The sequence below is a fragment of the Scomber scombrus genome, chromosome 15 (assembly GCF_963691925.1).
Source record: "Scomber scombrus chromosome 15, fScoSco1.1, whole genome shotgun sequence".
Taxonomy (NCBI): domain Eukaryota; kingdom Metazoa; phylum Chordata; class Actinopteri; order Scombriformes; family Scombridae; genus Scomber; species Scomber scombrus.
Window position 1 is genome coordinate 19,731,523 of NC_084984.1, and position 23,325 is coordinate 19,754,847.

The window sequence follows — 23,325 nt, forward strand, 5'->3', positions numbered from 1 at the left end:
TCCCAGGTGAGGTAGATGTGTGTGCACACAGAGCATGCGCTTCTTTTGGCTCCTCAGTGAGTGATGAGGTAAATATTCACAGCACTGACGTAGGCCTTACTACCTGCTGCTGACATGGACTGACTGAAGCTCGGAAAGCACCTTCAATCAGGCGGTGATCTATCCACAGAGAGACTTTGATTTGCATGCAGGTGCTCCAGGTGTATAGTCTGCATATTTGCATGATGCAGCCAAATGGCCTTTGAAATGTTTACTCAACATCATTCTACTGGTCAATTAGCCTATAAAAGTGATTAGTGATTAGAATATGTAAACACAGGAAAGTACTTTAGTAAACCTCATCATCTATGATACTGTTCTGAACTTTATCACATTTGTATGGATTCCTGAATGAATGAATGAATAAATAATTTTAAAATATTAAGTCTTTAAAACGTTTAAGGAAAAATGAAGTGAATCAAGTGTGTGAGGTGTTTAGTCAGAGACTAAGCACTGCAAAAAAAAGTGCATGTTCTATTTTGTTAATCTGATAGATTAAGGCTTCTTCTATTCTATTCTATTCTATTCTATTCTTTTTCATTGACAAGCTAGAGTAGGTTATTTTGCAATTGTAAAAGGACAATCAAGGTATCCACTGACAAACAGCACCGACATACCTTCGTGCATACCCACATGTGACGGACAAGCCTCCAGCCAATAGGAAACGCTTCTGGTCCAACAGGTTATCGGCTGAACCCCGGAATTTAAGCCAATAGGAAGAGAGGGAAGGCGGGACATAGTGGCGGTACAGGCTGCCGTTTATGTTTTTGCGTGAAGCGATACACGTTTGGTTGAGCTTTGAATGAGGGGCCATCATCCCGGCGGCTCGGAGGTGAAAAATACAGTTTAAAGTCTGTCCTGGTGAATTTAAAATTAACAAGCAGGCTTTTCTGACAGCTACCTGAGAGACCGTTTAGCGTTCAGCGTCCTTTCCACCTCCTTGTTGGGTAAGTGTGTTTTAAACAGTGATTTTGTAAGCCACAAAACATGCAAACAGACCTGTTTATTTGTCTGTGACACAAAGTAGCAAGCTTGCTAGCAGAATTTTTTTCGTACTCCTTTTTTATTTTTTTTTTATTTTTTTGGAGGCGAGGGGAGGAGAAGATAGAGAGGAGAGAGGGGGGCTATTAGCCAATTCGAGACAAAAGAAACCCGACTATTTTCACTGTATATGTACAGCAAAGCGACTGACATCCACCAGTGAAATCAAATCGGGTTTTTTTGTGCTTTGTCAAAGTGTACATCCACTGGCTGTTGTCTGAATCGCCGCTAGTAGCGTTAACATTAGCTTGTACTTCAAACCGTGCTGTGTACAGTTGTGGAGAAGAAGTAGTAACCCAAAACAGACCGTTTCTCTCTTACACACACACACAAAGACGAGACGTTTCAAGACAAAATAACGTTGCTTATTTTGTCCACAAGGCCCTGATAACCGTGGTCAGCATTTCGAGTAGAGACATATGCAGTGCAGCCGTATCAGCACGTTTTGTGCTCCCCCCCCCCTTTAACGTTAAGACTTTCTGTACAACGTGAAAAGCCCACACAGCAAACGTTTCATTGTTCTCGGAGTTTATTCTGGGTATCAACCTTTAGCAAGAGGGATCACCACAATCCTAAATTGGCCTGCTTATTTAAGCGACTGAACAATCACTTTCAAGGAGCCCACTTTGAGGTATTGACCAACCTGCAGTATATTGTACTGGTACGTTATTGTTTTCCAGCCCCTGTCGCTAATGCTGGCATCCAAACCTCCCCCTTGATGGATAGCATGCTTAAATATATGGACAAATCAAGCGATTGCAGGTACTAAGACTGTAGTTAATTTTTTCAATAATGCTCTGACATGTTCTGAATGCCATACACACTCCTACACTAAGCAGTCCAAGGGTTAAGCCTGTGAAATTAATTCTTAGAAGGAGCTTGGACTTTCAGAGTAACATGCCGAGGACAGTTTATCCCTTCCTCTCTGGCAGCAGAGTTGAGAAAACTGCACCGCCGGGCGGTTGTATCTGTATTTATTTTAGTCTCATTGATCAAGAATATGCTGCACTCATCTACACACATTTTTTGTTTTGACAGGACTGGGTCCAGGGAAAGAGATATGTTTTCAAATGAGATTGTATTAATGCAATTTGAGTATTCTCTGTAGGTCCATCTGGGATTTTCCCCCCCCCTCTAGCTCAGTGTTTATGTTTTCTCATCAGGCTGGGAAATTGCTCTTGGCGATAAAATGAGAGCTATAATATAAGATAAGGTTACACACGCTCATGTCAACGCCCACAACAATCTGTTAAGTGTGTGTTTGTCGTGGCCATTGGATTCCACCTTTCACTCATTGTTCTCGCCACTGTTTCCAGTAAGATGCTATGAATTAAAAAAGAAATGTACTTGCCAAAATAGGTGATCGGGATAATAATAAACCCATTTGAGTTAGGTAAGATCTGGGAAATATTTGTGTGAATGGGACAGCAAGTTTAATCTGACAAATCTTGCTCCCAACAAGGGTTTAACACGGTCCGATGCGGCTCAGCTTTTATGAAAGGGTTAACGCTGATTTCGATAATAGGATAGGAAGGATTAGCATATGATCAGTATAAGTATTGACATGGATTTGCCAACTCAGACATAAATTCCTCTCATCTAAGTGGAAAAGTTGCTTGAAGTAGTCTTCAGTTAGGTTTCAGAGGTTGACCTGGATCATGCACACCCTAAAGTAAAATCAGTAATCATCATCATCAAATATAGTAGGTTAAGTACATGACTTGTGATCCAACAGTCTAAATACTGAAATGCTGGTTGAATATTGGCCTATATGATATGACATGTTGCCTCAAGTGAAAGTTCATATATATATTTGCTTCCTTCAACCATCACTAAAGATTTCAGAAATGCACAGAAAAAATAGAGCTCTATCCATTCATCACTGGTTAGTAATTGTGACTTTTAAACAGCTTAGGGCTGTGACTGCCAGTGTGCCTGAGTGACGTTCTGTAATATATGTGGTGGGAGAGTTAACAGCAGGGGGCTGAGATCAATATGATAGTCATAGCTCTGGGCACAAAAAACTGTTCACGAATCTGGATGTGTGGGTATAATTAGTCTTGTAATTTCAGAGGAAAATGTTACATGCGCACTTTTTTACTGTCTTTGTGTTCACAGGTGTTGATGTGTGCCGTCTCTTTTCTCCCCTCTCTTGTTTAGGTTTCTCTGGATGTGCTCCTCTACCACTCCGTACGTTTTGGGCTTTCCATATGATTTTTCCCAGGGCTTCTCAAGACCAATGCCTTAGTCCTGACTAGACATTACTCACAAATACATATAGAGTTCAGTCATACAGCCCAACACCTCTTAACCCCTCCTCCCCCCCTCCCTCTTTCTCTTTACATCAGATTAAGAGGGGCGTCAAAACACACGTAGTTCCAAGGAAACACAAATATACACGCCGCCATGTCTTCCATCCTTCCCTTTACTCCCCCAGTAGTGAAACGTCTCCTGGGATGGAAGAAGACACCAGCAGGGAGTGGAGGAGCAGGAGGAGGAATAGGAGGAGTAGGGGAGCAGAATGGAGGAGGGCAGGAGGAGAAATGGTGCGAAAAGGCTGTGAAGAGCCTGGTGAAGAAGTTGAAGAAGACAGGGCAGCTGGATGAGCTTGAGAAAGCAATCAGTACGCAGAACAGCAAGACAAAGTGTGTCACCATACCCAGGTGAGATGAGGACGCACCCACACATACACACACATCCTGTATTTGTCTATCCTCTATATACTTGCTCACACAAACATACCCACACACACACACACACACACAACATGGCCATGGCCACAGGGAATAGCAATGTGTGCCAACACACAGGTAAAACATCCACATGCTGCTGGACATAACCCATAAACACACACACAAACACACACATTCGCTTTAACAAGTAAGATAGCAAGTTTTAACATACACTTAGAAACTCAATTATTTTTTAATTGTTCAGTCTATAAAATGTCTGTAAATCACTAAATCAATCATTAAAATCAAAACCAGCATTAACACAAACACTTGGAGTTGTGTTCACATTCACACAAACACATCCGCAGCCCCTTTGCACTGGTACACCACAATACCACCAATACAGATCAGCACAACGAGTTGTGTCAACACACATGAAAGTAAGAAGGAGGGCGACGGGCGCCCACAGGAGCACAGAAAGAAAAGTATCAGTTGTGCAACAGAGAGCCTACTTCCTCATTCTGCTGTGCCATAGGTTACCAATGTAGCAGAAGTGAAACCGGATTGGAGGAAACAGATACCCAACACATGATGCTAACCAAACTTTTTCTTGCTTTTTTTTGTCTCGACTTCCGTTGTCAGAATTCCTAATTATATGCAGAAAACCCCACTGCACTAACAAAATACTGAACTGCCTTTCATCCCTTTACACTGATCAGACAGGTTGACATAGCTTGTTACAAAGTGAAGCGAGGAGGAAGTGAATCAAAATAAATCAAATAATGTGAGGGCAGTGGTGAGAGCATAAATTTAGGTACTCAGTTTTGGCTGTATAGTTTTTGCAAATACTTTGACATACAAATTAAAAAAAATATTGTATGGGGAAAAAACATCCTCTACTTTACGGCAAAAAGCAAAACATACCCCCTACCTGATGCTTGTTTGTCTAACCACAAATTTGGCACACATTTGTGTAACTACTGACAACAGCATGACTAATGAATAAATGTTTGATCATAAATCAGTCTTGGCCAGTCGTCTTAATGAAGCACTTGGTGTTCTGAAGATCTATTGATGCTTCTCTACCTGGAGATAGTCTACAAAGAACAGGAACGCTTTCATTTCTTAGGCAGTTATATGGTAGAAAAAAAGGAATGGAGACCAGGTAAGGTGAAAGGCTGTTGATGACTAGCATATCATGTATCGACTGCTATATGATGAAGATTAAAGAGGTTCTGCGCTATAAGTTAAAGGCCTAGGACAAAGCAATAGAAAAAAGACACAATGAAGCATTGAATGAATAGTTCTTAATAAAAGCACTGTGAATCTGTGCTTGATGTATTTGTATGATAAGAAGTCATTTCAGGTAAAGACTGTCTTCCTTTCACCTCAAAGTCCTTGAAAAGGTGCTCGAACAGTAGCAAAGCCACAGTGGAAGAATATGTGCATACAGTATATCTGTACATTGCTCGAAAAGAAGAACCTCTTGACCTCAAAATACATGATATTTTCTTCTTTCTCGCAGCAGAAAAGTCAAACTTGAAACTTAGTAGTATTCATTTTGTTGAAAGCCGAAGCTGCTAATTACTGTTAATACTGAGCCTGAACGGCGCAGGCCACGTGTCTCGCAGTATAGATTTCTCCCGTGTCGCATGATTAGGTACACGAGCCAAGTCACCAGACCAGGTGAAACCTTATCATGATGAAAAAAGTGGCAAAGTCAGAGGAGCCCCATGAGAAGCATGTGATTAACGTCAATCAATCCATTGTGGATCAGCAGAAAGGGGAGATAACTAGGCTGCCCTGTGAAGATTTTATGAGCTTCCCTTCTTGAATTTTCTATGTAAGCTACCTCTCTCCCTCTCTCTCTCTCTCTCTCTCTCTCTCTCTCTCTCTCTCTCTCTATCTCTATCGCTTTCTCTCTGCGTCTCTCTTTTAGTTTCCTTTAATTATAGAATATCAATAACATAATTCATCCTCACAGAGAAACAGCCTGTTCTTATGGCTCACTTATGCTGGCAGCAAATCAGCTCACCGGGAGCTGATGGGAATGTAGCGTCTTGGTCAAGGACACTCCAGCAGGGCAGCTGTTTTAGTAGTGTTGAATCAATGATCTTTCACAGAATGATTCTGTTTCTAATCACCACAGCACTGCGCTCCCTCAGTAGAAAGACAGAAACAAACATAGGAAGACTTAATTTACATTTACACACCTGGTGTTATAGCGCAACACCAGTCCCATCATTTACCTGCTCATACGGCAATGCATTGAACCTATTTTTTGCACACAGGCTTTGTGAATCAGGCGAGAAGCCGGCAAAATGTCTGGAAACACATAAGAAATAACTATGGAGGGGTCAGCTGAGGTGATAACATACTGCCTGTGTTTATTTTTAACCCTATCAGACAGTGATGTTTCGGGTGGGCGGATGCTTTCTCAGTAATGCACTCTGTTTGGATCCCCATCTCAGGTCAGAAAGATGTAATCACATTGCAGTCTTAATGCACACTGTGTGGATTTCCACCACACATCGACACTCTACGTAATACGCCCTAAACGGTTATGGAGTGAAAGCAGTGAGGGCATCAGCACTCGCTCCGGTCACAACAGTTCAGTGGGACAGCTCAACTCACAGTGGAGAATTATTCTGGTGCTGCTGGTTACTCCCTGCACATGTGAGTGCTCAGAAGCTCTCTAAATTAAGAATGAGGCAGCAAACATCCAGGAAATATGTTTCCGAGATGACATTTGTATTGTAGCACATACAGTATACACACACACACACACACACACAAATTTCACTGTATGTTGAACAGTATATCATAAGGATAAAAGGGGCAGAAGTAAAGCTGTGTGGAAGGGTCAGGGCTCTTTCTGTGTCTTCAGCTTGAGGAATGTGGGTTTGATAGTTCCTGAAGTGGTGCTGATAAGGTGATGGTGGTTCTTGTTTGCTTGAACACTGCTGCTGTCTTCAGTCTAGGGAGTAGATTTTTTGTCTTTTTTTTAATGTCAGGATTTCAGGGTTTGGACTTAACTGAGTTGAATGTCACAGTGAGTTACATGCTTTTTTTCCCCTCTCCAACATGAAGAGTTGGAAATGGCTTTTGACGTGGAATTTGTGTTTTATAGGGGAGTATGGTTGTCCAGAATACCACAATTTTTCACACACAGTAATGGTGGCTCGGTTGAAACAGCTTCATGTTACGGGCGACCCCGCCGCGGGATCAAAAAGGTCCGCCTGTACTTTTTGACAGCACAAGCAGATAGCATTCCTGCCTTTTGATGCACGGCTCACTTCCCTTTGAACACACAGAAGTAAGGTTGATAAAGAAAAAAAGATACATAGCTTTTTTCTTTTTCGTTTTTTTGGGGGTGGGGGTGGTGAAGGGTGTCTTGGGGGATTGTAAGTAGATCGCAGGTGTGGAGCTTTGTAGATGTCTGTTTGAGCAGAGGTAGGAAATGTGACAGAGGAAGAGTGCAGACGCTCAACTGTGTCTATAGATAGCAAGCATGGGTGGCTTTTCAAGTGGTGACGGAAATCTGGAAGACCTCAGAAAGAGATAAAGACTTCATGTTTTAAATACAGTATACATTGTTTGTTTTACTGCATACAAATGATTGCTGGTTCCTATTTTTATGTCTTTTTTTTTTTTTGCGTTTTAAGTTTACTAATGTTTCTCCTCTCTGATAATTGTACCACTTGAACTAAAGATTGTAGCCATTTAGCTTTCTCCCAGGGTGACTCGTAGACGAGGATCAAAAGTCTCGCTAAGGGCACCGCGGGGATTGTAGGGGTGACCTTTTTAAGTGAGAAAGGAAGAAGGCAAGACATTAGCAGCGTCTGGAGATAGTATACATGGGGCTCGTAGTAGTAGAACTCTTAGAGTAGGCTGATAAGTGTCGAGATAGCAGGTCTTGTACGGACAGGTCTGGCAATTACTGTGCTCTGATAAGACTGCAGAATCTCCTCTCTTCTCAGAAAAATTACCAGAACATTATAACCTAGGGTAGCTACAGTGGGGATGTGTGTGTTGCAGTTTTCCTCACTCATTCACACACTATACACACATACATACGTGTCGTATCTGTTTTTTTCTGTGGTCACGTCTGAATTTCTTTTATTTCCTCATTCATACATCATGGTTTTGTACATGCACATATTTTCCTGTGTAGGAAGTGTGATTCCTGTGTGTTGCTATACATTGCATGTCTCATGTCTTAAAAACAATATGCACAAATTGTGAATCACATGTATGTGTCCTTAAGATATTATGTGCAATCAGGCATTGCAGGAGATTATTTAACCTTTAAGGCCCCCCCAAAAAAACCCAAGTGAAATTATCAAGCACATTGGTGTGTTACCAGAATAAAAATCACATGTTCTATCTAAATATAAATTGATCAAACTCATTTGAAGAATGATTAATAATAACCTGCTAGAATCCCTTTCTGGAATACATCTTGGCAAAAATTGGGTTAAAAGTTTGAACAGACTGCAAAAAAATTAAAGCCTATCTAACCTTCTGCCTCACTTGATTGCACCATATCACTCTGTAATATCTGGATTTGTCACATGATCACCTGTCATCCAGTTGGTCTCTCTTATGAAGAGTGTAGAGAGGGGATCTTTTCATTTCCTCCCTTCATGCCAATAAGAGACCAACTGTATATGTTTGTGATTACATCCTTATTTTTGAATGAAACACCTCAAGTTTACCATCTGTTCGCTTTTATTTTTATCCTTTTTTGCACTTGTCCTGTGTGTATGTGTGTGCATGTCATACGTGTGTGTGTGTGTGTGTGTGTGTGCGTGTTTGTATTTGTGTGTCTGTAGCAATTGCTCAGATCTATGGGGTCTAGGCTCAGGCCACACGATAGAGCAGTGGGACTCTGCAGGCATGTACGGATACCCTGACCACAGCAGGTGAATACACTCGCATGGACACAAACACACAAAGAGTAAACAATTACATGTCTTCATTGCTGAAAAGGTTTTGCAGTAGAAATGGTAATGTTTACATGTTGTTTTAATGCTCATCTATCTTTCTGTAATCACACAGAAGTATACAGTTTCCCTTCACAGCAGCATTACTGTTTATTTATTAAGATCATTGGAAGACTTTAAGACTGTATAATGTAATTTGCATAAAGAATTCAGCCTCATCAATGACAGTAGTATAACCATGTATAATATAATGCGGGTAATAAGGAAATAAGTAGGCTATATTTTAATAAAAATGTGTATATAATAAGTAAATTCAGAAGTTGGGAGTTGCAATAGGGAACATTTATTAATATTAATATTATTATTAATTACATAGTGAGTGGTGTTCACAATCTGTACTATTAGATTAAATTGTAGTATTGATTACTCCTCATACGCACCACAGAGATGCTTTGTCATTGTCTTTTATAAGGATTTGTTGTTGTTTTTTGTTTAAAATGAGGTAAGTCAATTATAAGGTTCATTTAAAAAAGGGAACAGACAAAGATGGATGCGTTTTGATTTTGCAATTTATTAGTTTCAATGCAGTAGTTTCAGAAATGATTCTGACTGTGCAATAGCTCTTTCCTACTGCGCTGATTAGTCTCATAAAACAAGGTTTAGCCATAAAAAACCATCAGCATCCTGCGCGGCCTTTCTTATTTCCTCCTGTTTGTACACCAAACCAGAAACTAAAGCACAAACACCTATTAAGTTGATAGCCTCCTGTCACCTCGACTTGAGCATATCTCTGAACTGTTAGCCATCCTCTCACTCAACCCTCTCAGGTCACTGGACGGGCGTCTTCAGGTGTCCCACCGTAAAGGCCTGCCCCACGTCATCTACTGTCGCCTGTGGAGATGGCCCGACCTTCACAGCCACCATGAGTTGAGGGCCATTGAAACCTGCCAGTACGCCTTCAACCTTAAGAAGGACGAAGTGTGTGTCAATCCTTACCATTACCAGAGGGTGGAGACGCCAGGTAATGGTCCTTTAGAATTGTGTGTATATGTCTCTGAAATAGTTTTTATTAAGAGTATTGTTAGATTTGATCTCCAGTGTGCCCTCCAATAATGTCCAAAATCCAAGAGATTATGGGAACTGCAATTTATTGGTAGTTTTATTATTACTTGTAGTTTCTCCATTTTGTGTAATGGAAACCACTCTAGATGTGTTTATTTGTCTGTGTTTTGTGTATGTAGACCTGCTTAGAAAAAACCCCATTAATTAACTATTTACTATATTTGCCTTTGTCGGTGACACTTCTCATCTCTCCAGTTCTGCCTCCGGTGTTGGTGCCACGCCACACAGAGATTTTGACGGAGCTTCCACCTCTAGATGACTTTACAAACTCCATTCCTGAGAACACAAATTTCCCTGCTGGCATAGATCCTCCTAATAACTATATACCAGGTCTGTATGCAGGACGGGAAATATTACTTAAATTTATTTATTTTTTCATCCATATCATACATGCATAGCAAAGATTCATGCAACATGCATTAGATGTAAAACAATCCAACTAGACTTATTTTATATAGAAAGTTGATTAATTAAAGGTAAGAGCTTACTGACTTCCACAGGATGACTGCTTACTGTTTTTTATTACTATACTATTGAGTACACATGCTTACCAGCCAGGTGGTCGGTTTCCGTTGTGTATGTGGTCGCACACAAGTAACCACACGCTGACTTTCCACTGCACACGAAGATTTCAGTTCTCTTTCATGATGTGCAGCAGTGTATTGTTTGAAATGTATTCTTACTGCTTTTTTTGGGGTTGTGTTTTTTTTACAGAGACTCCTCCACCTGGCTACATCAGTGAAGATGGAGAGACCAGTGACCAACAGATGAACCAAAGTATGGAATCAGGTAGATTAGATTAGTGTTGTGTTAGTGTGCATGCTGCTGCTTATCTCACTGGTTGAGAAAAGAGGCACTGCAAGGCAGGCCAGCTGACAGTCTTGCCTGGGCCCGGGACGAGATAATCTAAGATGGGCCCCCACGCACCCGGATTTCTCCTTTTCCCTTGCTCTTCCTTTCCTCTTCTCTCCTCTGCTCTTCCTTTCCTCTTCTCTCCTCTGCTTTTCCTCTCCTCTCCTCAGTGTTGGGGAAGCTACTTTGCAAGCGTAGCTTGTAAAACTACATGTAGTTCAGCCTGGCAGTAGTTTGAACAAACTACATTTCTACCCCTGGAGAAATGTAGTTTGTAAAACTACAGCTAAAAAAAAGTAGCTTTAGCAACTACTTATACTCATTATACTCGCGTTAAATAAAATAGCGTTAAATAAATCAACATGTGGTGTATATGAAACTAAATATAATAGCCTACAAAATATTCACATGCCAGCAGAAATATGCCTCAACTCAGATTTATTTTTTTAAAGAAAAAAAGCTGACATGTTGGTCAACATACTGTAGGTTCACCATAGACATGTTGGGTAATACAAAGAGAAAATGAAAATCCTATCCCAATACCCACATGTAAATCAGTCAAAAAATGTAATAAATAATACAAAGAGGCAGACATATTCTAGATCGGTGTGTCTTGAACAACAATGTTGGCATGTCGTGACATGATTCAAAGAGTGTTCTGGAACACAATAATGGTAAAATAGAATGTATATTATATAGGTCTTTTTTTTAATAAAAAATATTTCATGTGCAGGTGGTCGAGTGGTTAGAGCACATCCCATATACGCTGCTAAATAAAGGCGTCTATGCCAACAAAATCTTAAAAAAATAAAATAATAATATTTCATGTTATTGACCAAAATTGTACCACTAGGAGTTCAATTAACTAGGAGTTTTAATTAAACCTTTTAAAAGAACACAGTAACTTTACACATTTAATACAGTGTTTATCAGTGTGCTTACTCGAGTCCCAACAACTCTTCATCAGAGCTGTTGCTGTGCACAAGTAGACTACTGCACCGAGGTCACGCTTTTGCACATTGTGCTTCAGCATCAGTTTGGTCTGTAAATACAACTAGTGTCCCGAAATACTTCTGATCAACACACAATCATTTTTCTGTACAAGATACAGCATTAACGGGTCACTAATAGTCTATCTATTTTCATTAGCTGTTTACACAGCTGGAGTGAGCAGTGCCTGCTTGACACTGCTGTTTATAGGACGTTATAGTTCATAAGTGTGGACGCTCACATAATTATGTTTAAAGTTATAGTTATTGTTATAGTTATCATTCTTAGTGTGGACGGCCCTTTACATACCTTTATAATCATATGCAGAACCAACCTCTCTCTGTATTTTACTGGTGAATAGGACACACCAGTGTATGAGACGCACCTCACTTTTAAATGAAAAAATATTGCGTTAAAGGTGCGTCTTATACACTGTTTTTTACGGTAATACAGAGTATAACAAGGTGTACTGTGTTACGTCTATCTCTCATTAGTATTGTATGTGTTTTTCTCACAGGCTCACCAGCAGAACTTTCACCGAATAGCTTGTCACCAGTCAGTCACGGGTTGGGTAAGATGTTTTTGTTTTCATTATACTGGAAGTTACTATACAGGTTAGGAAGTTAAAAAAATGTGAGGGATGTGATTATTTGTGGAGCTAGTTGTAATAGTGGGAAAATACTTATTTAGTCCAAATGCTTGGACTTTATAAACATGTTGTAATAGTATTAAGTAGTATTGAGTTTTGTTTTAGGTGACATTATAATTTTTCTTACTAAGAATGGACCAAAATCTTAAAATTCAGTCCAGAAATTAAAATCTGTAAAAGTTACTGAAAAAATAAAATGGTGTGTGGAAACAAGGATTTAAAAAGAACATGTAGAGAGTTTTCTATGTGTATTTTTTTTTTTTTTTCAGACCTTCAACCGGTAACCTACAGTGAACCAGCTTTCTGGTGCTCTATAGCTTACTATGAGCTAAACCAGCGAGTTGGAGAGACGTTCCATGCCTCACAGCCATCTCTGACCGTCGATGGATTCACTGACCCCTCCAACTCTGAACGCTTCTGTTTAGGGCTTCTCAGCAATGTTAACAGGAATGCAACTGTTGAAATGACAAGGAGACATATAGGTACATATAAGCACACACACTCTCCTTTTCAGTATTAGTTTTATCTCTGATTCTTTACACTGACGGGTTTGATCAGAGCTAACAGCGTCTTTAAAGAGGAGGAAACTTGTAAAGGTTAAGGAAGTTTTGGAGATCATTAAAGATCAAGGCTCTGAAATGTCAAGCCGGTGAAAAGTACAGTAGTTTTGACATCAGCAACTTTTGAAAATTTAAATTTATCATGGACATGCTGCTGAAAAAACTATATAAATAATATTTAGAAAAGGATTTTGCCACGAAATTGGTTGTTGTAAATACATCACTTGTATAATTTTAATTCATACAACTCTACCAACAGTTTTTTGTCCCTCAATCTTCCAATTTTTCCCGTGTCACACTCTGCAGGTCGTGGTGTGAGGTTGTATTACATCGGAGGGGAGGTGTTCGCCGAGTGCCTCAGTGACAGTGCCATTTTTGTCCAGAGTCCCAACTGCAACCAGCGTTATGGCTGGCACCCTGCCACAGTCTGCAAAATACCACCAGGTTTACAAACATGAATTCCATTTTTTCTGCTTGAGATGAACGCCATACAATAAAAAAGGAATGCATTATAATACATGAAGGTTATATCTTCAATTTTTAGTAAATCTGTTTAGGGAGCTTTTTTATAATAGTTACTCTGTCCTAATTCATATAAATTGGATAGACAATATATTAGAAATACCTCTCAGTATTACCTACTGCAGTTTATTAGCACCACAGACTACAGTCTCCAAAATGACCTTAAAATAAATGAATACCTCTCTAAAACAGATTGAATAAAAACTGAACATTATAACCTTTGTGAAGGTAGGACTTATTGCAGTTCTGTTGTATTATACTACATTAGTTATATCTAGGTGTGCAAGTAAGTGTTTTTGTAGCGTTGACTTCTTTTTTAGCCTCCTCCTTTTTAAATTGAGCATCTCATATTTCACGTGTCGGCTGGGTTTTATATTCTTGAAAAGAAGCGGGTCGAACTTGTAAAATTTTTATCTGGCAGCTTGAATAAGAATCAATACCACCAAACAACAACTCTCTAACAGCTGGTGTACAATGATTTACCGTGATGATGAAAATAGTCCTGACTGAATAGTGAAACATCACTTGGCTTCACCTGATATTGATAAAATAAAGCCCGAAGAAGAGCATTAGTGCCCTCCACAATGTGACAGTTAGGGTCACAGTTTTTTTCTCAGGCTCTCACCCACACACACTGACTCATCTGTACCCATGTGACTTTGAACATTTCATTCCTGGCCAAATGAGCAGTGTGAACAGTATTATTACTGAGACGCAGATTTCGTACAGAAAGGAAATTCAAGGATCTCGTAGACATTCAGGGGTCTGACTTGTCAGCCATGTTGAGGATAATCACCGACATACAACACACCCACACCTCAAGATTCAAAGTGCCTCCGCTGGTGCTTTTAAGCTGCCTTCACAGAAAATGGCAAAGTTAAATATGCCAGTTGGGTTTTTACAATAATTGGATATTTTTGACAACCCTCCAACACATTCGTAAAATACTCATGGATGGAGTGATAAAGACCCTCACAGATAAATATACAGTGCCACAGAATGCATAAAAACCCCAACAATGGGCCAGATTATATTTGTGAATATAATGGTGATGACTAATTTAAATCTCACCCCCCCTTTTTTTCCCCTTTCTTTTTAGGTTGTAATCTGAAGATTTTTAACAACCAGGAGTTTGCTGCACTGTTGGCCCAGTCAGTCAATCAGGGGTTTGAGGCAGTCTACCAGCTTACCAGGATGTGCACCATCAGAATGAGCTTCGTCAAGGGCTGGGGAGCGGAGTACAGGTGTGTCCATCCCTTAGCACATCATTCTGTCTTTTTACTAGCATGCATGATGAATGACTGGCTGTAAGTGAAGTACTCTGTCAGTGATTTATCCTCAGATTTTCGTTTAAAAAGGATAAAACATTACATGATCCAAATCCTGACATCATTTCATTTAGCAAATAGGATTTCTGTTTAGGGAGGATGTGATTCTTTTTTTTCTCTTGCCTCACCCACTTTGTAATCAAAACAGGTGGATCGTACATAAAAAAAAATCTAGGGAGCGACTATGTAAACAAGTTTTTGAAAGGGAATTGTTTTTTTTGGTGAGCTTGTGCATGCTCCCATCTGCACTGCATGTGTATAATCTCTATTGTATTCCTCTTTTGTTGTAAAATGTCAGAGATTACAGGGCATTTGTCTGTATCTCTCTGTCTCTCTGGCTGTCCAACCATCCATCCAGCAAACATCTGTTCTGCTCCTGGCTCCGCTTTGTGTTTAACCCTCCCAGGAGCCAGACACCAGTGTTTGTGGGGGTGTTTTGGCTCGTCCTCATTGGACAGGGTTAAGCCCCCATGTAGCCTGTGCGGTTAACAATCAGTTTCCCCGCTGTCTGTAGAGCCCAGGCCAAACTTGGCTGGACCACAGAGAAGTAAGCTGTGTTTGATCATCTGGTTAAAACCGGGCAATGGAAGCACCCATTTGTATTTATTTGTTAAACAAAAGTGCTCTACCATTACTCACATATTTTACAATCCTTGATTAATGCAATCTTTGAAAAACCTTTTTTATGCTAATTTGAAGTAGGGGAGATCCTATCACTATCTCGAAATGTTACTGGGGCTTTAACTTACATTATAATAAATATAGACCCATAACATATAATGTGCCAAGTGTGTCCTCACTGACATGCTGTATTTTATCTGTACAGACGTCAGACAGTAACCAGCACCCCTTGTTGGATTGAGCTGCATCTCAACGGCCCCCTCCAGTGGTTGGATAAGGTGCTGACCCAGATGGGTTCACCCTCAGTACGCTGCTCCAGTATGTCCTAAACGGGGCTCTGCTGCTACCGACGCTAAGTCGAACTGACATTTCACAATGTTTGACCAGTGTGTCCTAAAGGATAATACCATGCAGTCTTAAACTGATGTACTAACATCATTATAAAAAACAAACAAAAAACAACAACAAAAAACAAAAGGATTACACAATGGACCTGAAAGAAGAGAGAATGTCACTGATGGACAATAGAGGAACGTTAACAGTGATGTCACCCTTTTGGTTCTGTTGGATCAACGTCAGGCTGACATTCCAATAATCATGGACCTAATGATTGAAATCACCCTGCAATATCAATATCAACGACAAGAGAGTGATGTCATAATGGACCAGACTACATTGATGTTTTTGGTATTTTGACTGTGGCTCTGATCCAGGAACACAAAGCAGGACAGAGATCAGCGACACAACAGCAGCTGTTCCGGGGATCGAGCATGTGACCTTCTAGTTACAGGACCGTTTCTCCAACCACTAATCCACACCTCGCCTCCTCACTACCTACTTACCACAGCACAAGCTTGATTCAGTGTCAAGATGTTTTTTTGTTTTGTTTACACAAGGTTGACCAACAGCAGAACTACAGGCTCATGTTCAACCAAAGTCAACTTCATGCCTGAATATGAGTTTCTTAATGTTTCCTGGTTTCAGTGACCAAACTTCTGTAATTCTGTTTTTTTTTAAATCTGAGGTTTCACTTTTCATGCTTTCCTCCTGATCAGTCCTGCGCTGTCATGATCTGATAACGCTGGATTGCACAGTTTTCATCTCCTAGAGGGGTGACATGTTAACTTCTTTAATTAATGATACATACCCCGTGTTCACATGTACACACATGTACTGCAACACAGACACAATGATGCACTTCATTCACCACTTAACTTGCTATTTTAGCATCCTTGTTTTTGACATAACAGAAAAGAATTTCCTGAGTGTGATTTAAATGTTTCAACCATGAGTCTGCAGCGGGGCAGATGTTCTATTGTGGATCACAGCTGAAATTAAGAAGTGTGTCTTCTACTCTTCTGTGAGAAGGTTTTATTTTGAAAGTGTGGTCAATGGCTAACCAGCACAGAAGATAACTGGAATGAGTAAGCTAAGGAATCCTCAGAGCAAGAGCATACAACATGTCACTGTACCACTTTCCCTCCTGCACACTCTTTGTCTCTCGCTCTCACGTTCTCCGCATTAACTTTACATCATCTCATGAATGAAGGGGACACGTGTAGGACTTGGAGATCTGCAGGGCTCTATATAAAAGCAAGAGTCTAAGCTGGAATGTCGCCCCCTGCTGTGTAACAGAAAAATATAAACACCCACCACTCATGTGTCACTGATATAGACATTCCACAAATCTCTCTTGATGATATGCTTGGACTGACGCACGGTTTCCTCCCCCATTATTGATATTGTATTGATAGGAAAAGTCCTGCAGTGTCTGACTTTTAAAAATGGCCTCTATACTGTACTTGCACTGTCCCCAAATTATGCACCCTTGTTAATGCTACAAGAAAGTTGCCTTTTGATGTAAAGTACAGCAAGATATGCTTTCAAATGTACAGATAGGAATGTTTAAAAAAAGCCCAATGGAAGTGAAGTAAAAAAAGAAATCTTTAGTATATTCACTATAAAGATTTTTGTCGTTACATTGTCCGAATTGGCTTATTAAAGATCATCTAGAGTATTTGTTTGATTTTAATTGGACTTTTTGCCCTGATAAAAAAGCCAGCTGGTACCTAAATCCCTATTTTAGACTCCAAGTCTTTTCAACTCCAAGTATTAAAGCTTTAAGTATTAAACAAGCTAGTTCAACTGCACAGTTATTTTCTTTACACATTCTTTTAGCTACATTTTTTGTATTTTCATGTATTTTTTTATATATAAATCTATTTAAAATCTTCAATGCTTTCTTCCTTTTTATTAGAACTCAATATCTTTAAAAAAAAGAAAAAAGAAAAAAAAAAGCCCTCTGTTTGAAACGATTGCAGCTTGATGATGATTTATTAAGTATGTAGCATAGGATGTAACATTTTCACTGATAGTCAATGTGGCAGGTGAATTTTTGGAATCTCTCATAGCCATCTGAAAAGGTAGTTTCTTTAAATGTTATTGATTAATTTCAAAGATCTAAGGATGTGACCCAAATTATGATAGTGCTGTCCCAAAGACTGAATGCATGCACGTCTTGTACAATGCAGATCATTTGTGTCAGAAACCTAATAGCGCCAGCTTACAGTTATTGAATTTTATGACTTAATATTGAAAGTTGCTTCAGTCCTCTGGGGATGTGGTTAGTTGCATGGCTCTACAAATCAAGATATTTCCTTTTGAGATATTAGGATTTAATCCAGCCATTGGGCGATGCAGTATTACGTTTCATTATGACAGCAGTCGGCAAATTTGAATTTTGTCTTTCTTAAGCAACATAGGACATTCCAGTACACAATGTTAAAAACTGCCTCCAATTTCAGCTTTGCGGCTGTTTGATTCTCACGACTGTTCGGTTCTTACACTGTTAATATACAGTGAGTGTGTTTACATGCACACAGGATAGTATATTCTAGTCAAGGCCTCTTTAGTGTAAGATTGTTGCTCATGTGTATCCCAGCATTAAACACGTAAGCAGAATGTTCTGGATATATCATGATAAATGGGATTGTAAGTGGGACATGTAAATATATGTAAATGGGACTAGGTGTGTACTCATACTGTCACATTCCAGATATCTTGTTTCACTTTCTCCAAACTGTGACCAAAACATGACACGGGTCTAAAACTTGATGTTGGTGTATATAAACACTAAACACACTCACATGTGGAGATGAAACCTGCTCCTACAGGGCAATGTATTTTGACATTTGGACCAAGTTGAATGATTGACAGTTTTCAAAATCTCAAAAGTAAAAACTAGTCCTGCAGGACAAACAGATCCACACAAACCATTTTCTTCATGCAACTAGAATTCACCTTGGTCAAATTTGATTGTACTCGTATCCAACAACAGGGATGTTTATTTCCTTGTATGTGTATCTATCTGTCCTATCTTTTTCCTAGTCTCTTTTTTTTTTTTTTTACTTATTAGGAAAAAGTTGACTGGAGTTTTCAATGCCAAGGTTAGACATACTAAAATGTCATTTTTCATTAACGGTTGTTGTACCAGTAATAACCTACATGTTTGTTCTATGCAGTGACATTCATTATTTTGACTGAATACTTACTCTTTTTCCCATTAAAAAAAAAATACATTTCTGATGGCTAGACTTAGAGTTTTATGCACATTTCCAAGGTCCAGCAAAAGCCTTTGTATCTGATTTTTTTTTTCTTAAAACCAACTAGCTTCTCTCCCTTCCTGAAAAGTCGGTTTTTCGATTGGAAGATGAGGCAAGGCTCCATTTACACATTCTAAGGGTCCACAGTGCTATTTACAAATCACAAATTGTCTTTTCTTTTCTTTTGTGATGGACTATTGTGTATTCCCAAATGAGCCTCTTTCTGATGGATTTCTATGAAATCGGCTTTTTGGAGAAAGTGAAGTTTCTGTCCCTAGTGATGTTATTGTAGTTGTGCTTTCATTTTACCATACATGCTGTTTCTTTTCCTTGCTATCCACAGATCATATTCCATTAGACAACAAGCTGTTAGGATTTCTGTCTTCTTCAAACACTGATGATGACCTTCATAGGCTTTCCAACTATTCTGCATATACAGACAACTTCTTACAGTGTACACTAATAAAGCTGTTTTAATTCAACTGGAATAGATGTCTTGTTGGTGTCTAAATCTGAAACCACTCTTACCATCATCAACAGGAGGACAGTACTGGTTTGCACGTTTTGGTAAAGGTGCCACAATAGCTTTCCCACTTTGAGTGATGCGAAGCCATGTTTTAACAGGTCTGCAGTAGCATTCTGTTTTCCTTACACACAAGCTGTCAATTCAGGCCAGCACGTGTAGTCAAAGACACTCATTACAAGATAGCAGAACTTGTCTATCAGACATTTACAATAGAAGCACTATTACAAATTTGGATATAGTTTCTTATATGTCACAAATCTGCCTTGATAGAACTAGCTGTGTATAAAGATTTGCCATTTACCACTATCTCTTTTAAATTATCTGACATCTTTGTATGGAAATGGTTTCCTTTTCCTTTGCTCTCATTTTATCATGGTGAAATAGGCTTCATAGTCTCATACTATTACAATAGTAATGGTGAATCCTATTTGTCAATCACTGATCTTGTTTCTAAATCTACCAATGATACACCGGCAGTGGGCGGGGTTTAATTAGGGGGTCGCGTACCTGTAGGTAAGAAAGTGAAGGTAATTTTCGCGGTCATTTTGAGCTGACATTTGGCGTGAAGCTAGCTGCAGGACCTTCTAGCATGAACCGTGACTGGTACCTCCCCTTTGTGAAGCAGTAACAAGAAATTATTTTAAGTTTGTTTTCTGCCTTCGGACTAAGTTTATCCATAAAACTTGAAGGGCAACACACCCACACTGGTTTGGGCCAGTTGCTGTAGCCTAACTTAAGGTAAACCCAAAACAACCCAACTGCTTGTCATAACCTTTACCTACATAAACACCACATTCATACAGTTAAGGTCAAGTAATTTCTATATAGTCCACAGCAGTTACTTAATTAAAATTACACTTAAAGCTTTTAAAAGGTTACATGCAACTCGTTGTATTATTTCCACCATAGGACCCTAAGTGTTTTCATTAATTTTGAGTGCACAGAGTGAAGTAGCTTATCAGAGCTGCATTTGCAATTCTATGTGTCTGCCTTGCTACCTATACCTATCGAGTTAGCAGTGTAATTTAGAAATTATTACAAAGACATTTCATACGAAAAAAGATGATCTCATACATAAAACAGAATAGGATGTGACTACAGGAGTATTTGCAGTATTTGCACTAGTATTGCTGGATGTAATTCAGTTGAATTGCCAGTAGAGGGAGGTAGACGCACATTTATAAAACACCGGCTGTGCGTTAATTAAATTGGATTAATTTAGACCGTGTTCACACCTAAATTGTCTATAGGATCATTAATATGTGTATGTGTTCATTTAGAAGTGTGTTTTGGGTATATGGATAAGGATATGCTTTGACAATTAGACTACTCGTTCACAACTTATTTTATATAACATGTAATGTGTCTTATCTGTGTTTGTTTGACACTCTGTAATATGTTTAATTTTGTCAGATCCATCTATGGAAATGTTTTCCATAGATGGATATATCTTTGTACATCAAATACTTTCAGTTCTTTAATGACGGACTGACACCCTTATCAATCGTAACCTGAATTTAAAAAGGCTCATTCATAAGGGTTTCCTTTTTTGTTGTTGTTGTTTTGAGGAAAAACAAGCTAATTCAGATAAACAGATAAACAACAAGGGTAATCCAGTCTTGCTGTGATCCTACCTCAGAGGCTCACCATTATACTTCCATTTCTACACACACACAGACTTTGGATTCGGTCCTGACACAGTAATTGATAAATAACAAATAAATAAAATGTTCTGCCTCTGAATTATTTAGATTGTTTTTTACTGTCAGCGGGATAAACACAAACCCTTTTTGTGCACGGTGCAGCAGGTTACTTAGTGAAATGACGGCCTTACAGTTAAACATCCCACACACATTAAAACACATTACAAACCTTTTCAGTTAAAAGGTTTGGTGGACTAGACTGAAGAGACTGTACGTCGTTGTTGTTCATTCACTCTATCAGTGACGATACACATGCATTGATATCATTATCATGTCAATAATGCACCAAATTTACCAAATGGCTGGTTGTCATTTGCTGGATTGCAGGATAACAGGATAACACTGCTATGTGTTATTGTGTCTCAGCTGTCCGGACATGCTCATGCGTCAATGAGCATCATTTTTAGGAGCTTTACATTTGCGTCTGTGTTAGTGCCCATGCATTGCCGCGTATGTGCAAAGTTTGGTTTTGCCTGCCTGAGTGAGTCCGTTTCCTAAGTGATCCGCTTGCGCTCCATTACCAGAGCATCATTAAACTGCTGTTGTTGATGCTCGCCCTCCTTCCTTATGGTTTGGCCTTGGATCTCATCCTTTCCCCCCGAGCCCTATTACAGCACCGAGCAGTAAGCATTTCCCAAACAAATTAATACCATATCCTGAGTGTACGTAAACTTTCTGGAAGTGTAATATAGACTGGTAATGGTGGCAGTCATTTTTATCTGTTGCGGTTGTAGAACGGATTTCGGTTTATGTTTATGTTTCTGGATGGTTTATAGACGCCAGCACGTTAATTTCCTGTGACCGTGGCGTCTACTTTATGGGCTGGATATCGACTGGATGTGCTGTAACCGTACTGTCTGCTGCAGCGGCTCAGCGGCTGCAAATGCAAATGCAAAAAAAAATCTTTCAAATATCTATGAAGGTAATTCAGTTTAGTAAATTATACCGAGCAGCATTGCAAAAGTGAGCCTGCAGTGTATGTATGGATTATGAGGTTGGTTGGGTCAGGAAAGTGATAGCATGCTCAGTGTAATTATGGTCTGTTACAGAAATTACATTTCCAAAAAATACATTCTTAGGATTGCTGTTGTTTACAATATTTTTATGAGTATTTGCACATTCAAACGCGCTATTTTGCACATACATTATTTATTAATTGGGCATCAATTCTTCACCTAATTGCTGTCTATTATCCCGGCTATCCATTTCTATATCTATCTTTATGTCTGTGTATCTAATGGAAAAATCTTACCTGTGACACACACACGCGGGGGAGGATTTTAAAAAACACACTTCACTCTGTCTGTATGCCGTCTTCGTTTCCTTGTGACATAGCAACACAGGTCCTGACATATGACCTGAAGTCTGACCCCAGACTGTCATCTATCATTAATATGACTTAATTTCTGACGTTGTTTTTGTGCCGTCTGAAGTCCTGGGCTAAAGTTCCTCCCAGGGTTCCTTACATTTCACCTACCTTACCCCTTAATTCTAAACCTTATGCAACCTGATGTGTGTTTGTGTGTTAGTGTGTGTGTGTGTGTGTGTGTGTACTGTTCTCTGGTGAGTTTCCTTCCTTGATAGGGTTAAGTGGGTCGTGCCTAGAGGACAGGAGATGTGTGTGGAGAAACCCTCTTTACATCTTGGCTGTAGGTCTTAGAGAGGCACTGTGCGCGTGTGTGTGTGTGTGTGTGTGTGTGTGTGTGTGTGTGTGTGTGTGTCTGTGTGTGTCTGCGTGTGTCTGCGTGTGTGTGGGAGCCATAGGACCTAAAGAGGGGTAATCATGTATAAGTTATGTCAACTAATTAAGACTGGGCCCTAACCTATGGCTGACCCTGAGGAAATAACAATGCACCATCTAAAAGCCTTTGTACCTGTGTACCTGTGGCCTCTTGGCCACACTAGAGTGTTGGATGTCCTGTGCGTGTGTGTGTGTGTTCTGACTGGCTGGTAGTGCAGGGCTACCGTGATCTGGTAACTGGAGCACAAGGAGAGAAGAAACGAGAGAGCAAAGAGAAAAGGACAGTGAGAGAGTGAAGGAGAAAAGAGAAGGGGTGAAAGAAAGAAAGTACCTCTTCAGTGAAAGAAAGTAAGAGAGAGGCAGAAGCCAGGCCCATGTAATTAGGTCTAAATGAGTTTTCCACTGACTCAG

The 23,325-nt window shown here is 39.6% G+C and overlaps 1 protein-coding gene across 2 annotated transcripts; it reads left to right on the plus strand.

Moving 5' to 3' along the window:
* Nucleotides 1-841: 841 nt before the first annotated feature.
* smad2 (SMAD family member 2) lies at nt 842-17,477 on the plus strand. Of its 2 annotated transcripts, none has more exons than XM_062434139.1 (11): nt 842-986; nt 3,241-3,743; nt 8,588-8,677; nt 9,526-9,719; nt 10,016-10,150; nt 10,535-10,609; nt 12,180-12,233; nt 12,581-12,793; nt 13,178-13,315; nt 14,493-14,637; nt 15,548-17,477. In XM_062434139.1, exons 2-11 carry the CDS (start codon nt 3,487-3,489, stop codon nt 15,669-15,671), a joined length of 1,425 nt encoding a protein of 474 aa, XP_062290123.1. In that variant the 5' UTR covers nt 842-986; nt 3,241-3,486; the 3' UTR covers nt 15,672-17,477. The 2 variants fall into 2 exon arrangements, with proteins under 2 accessions (XP_062290123.1, XP_062290125.1); XM_062434141.1 differs by having other exon boundaries at nt 10,535-10,597.
* The last annotated feature ends 5,848 nt before the right edge of the window (nt 17,478-23,325 follow it).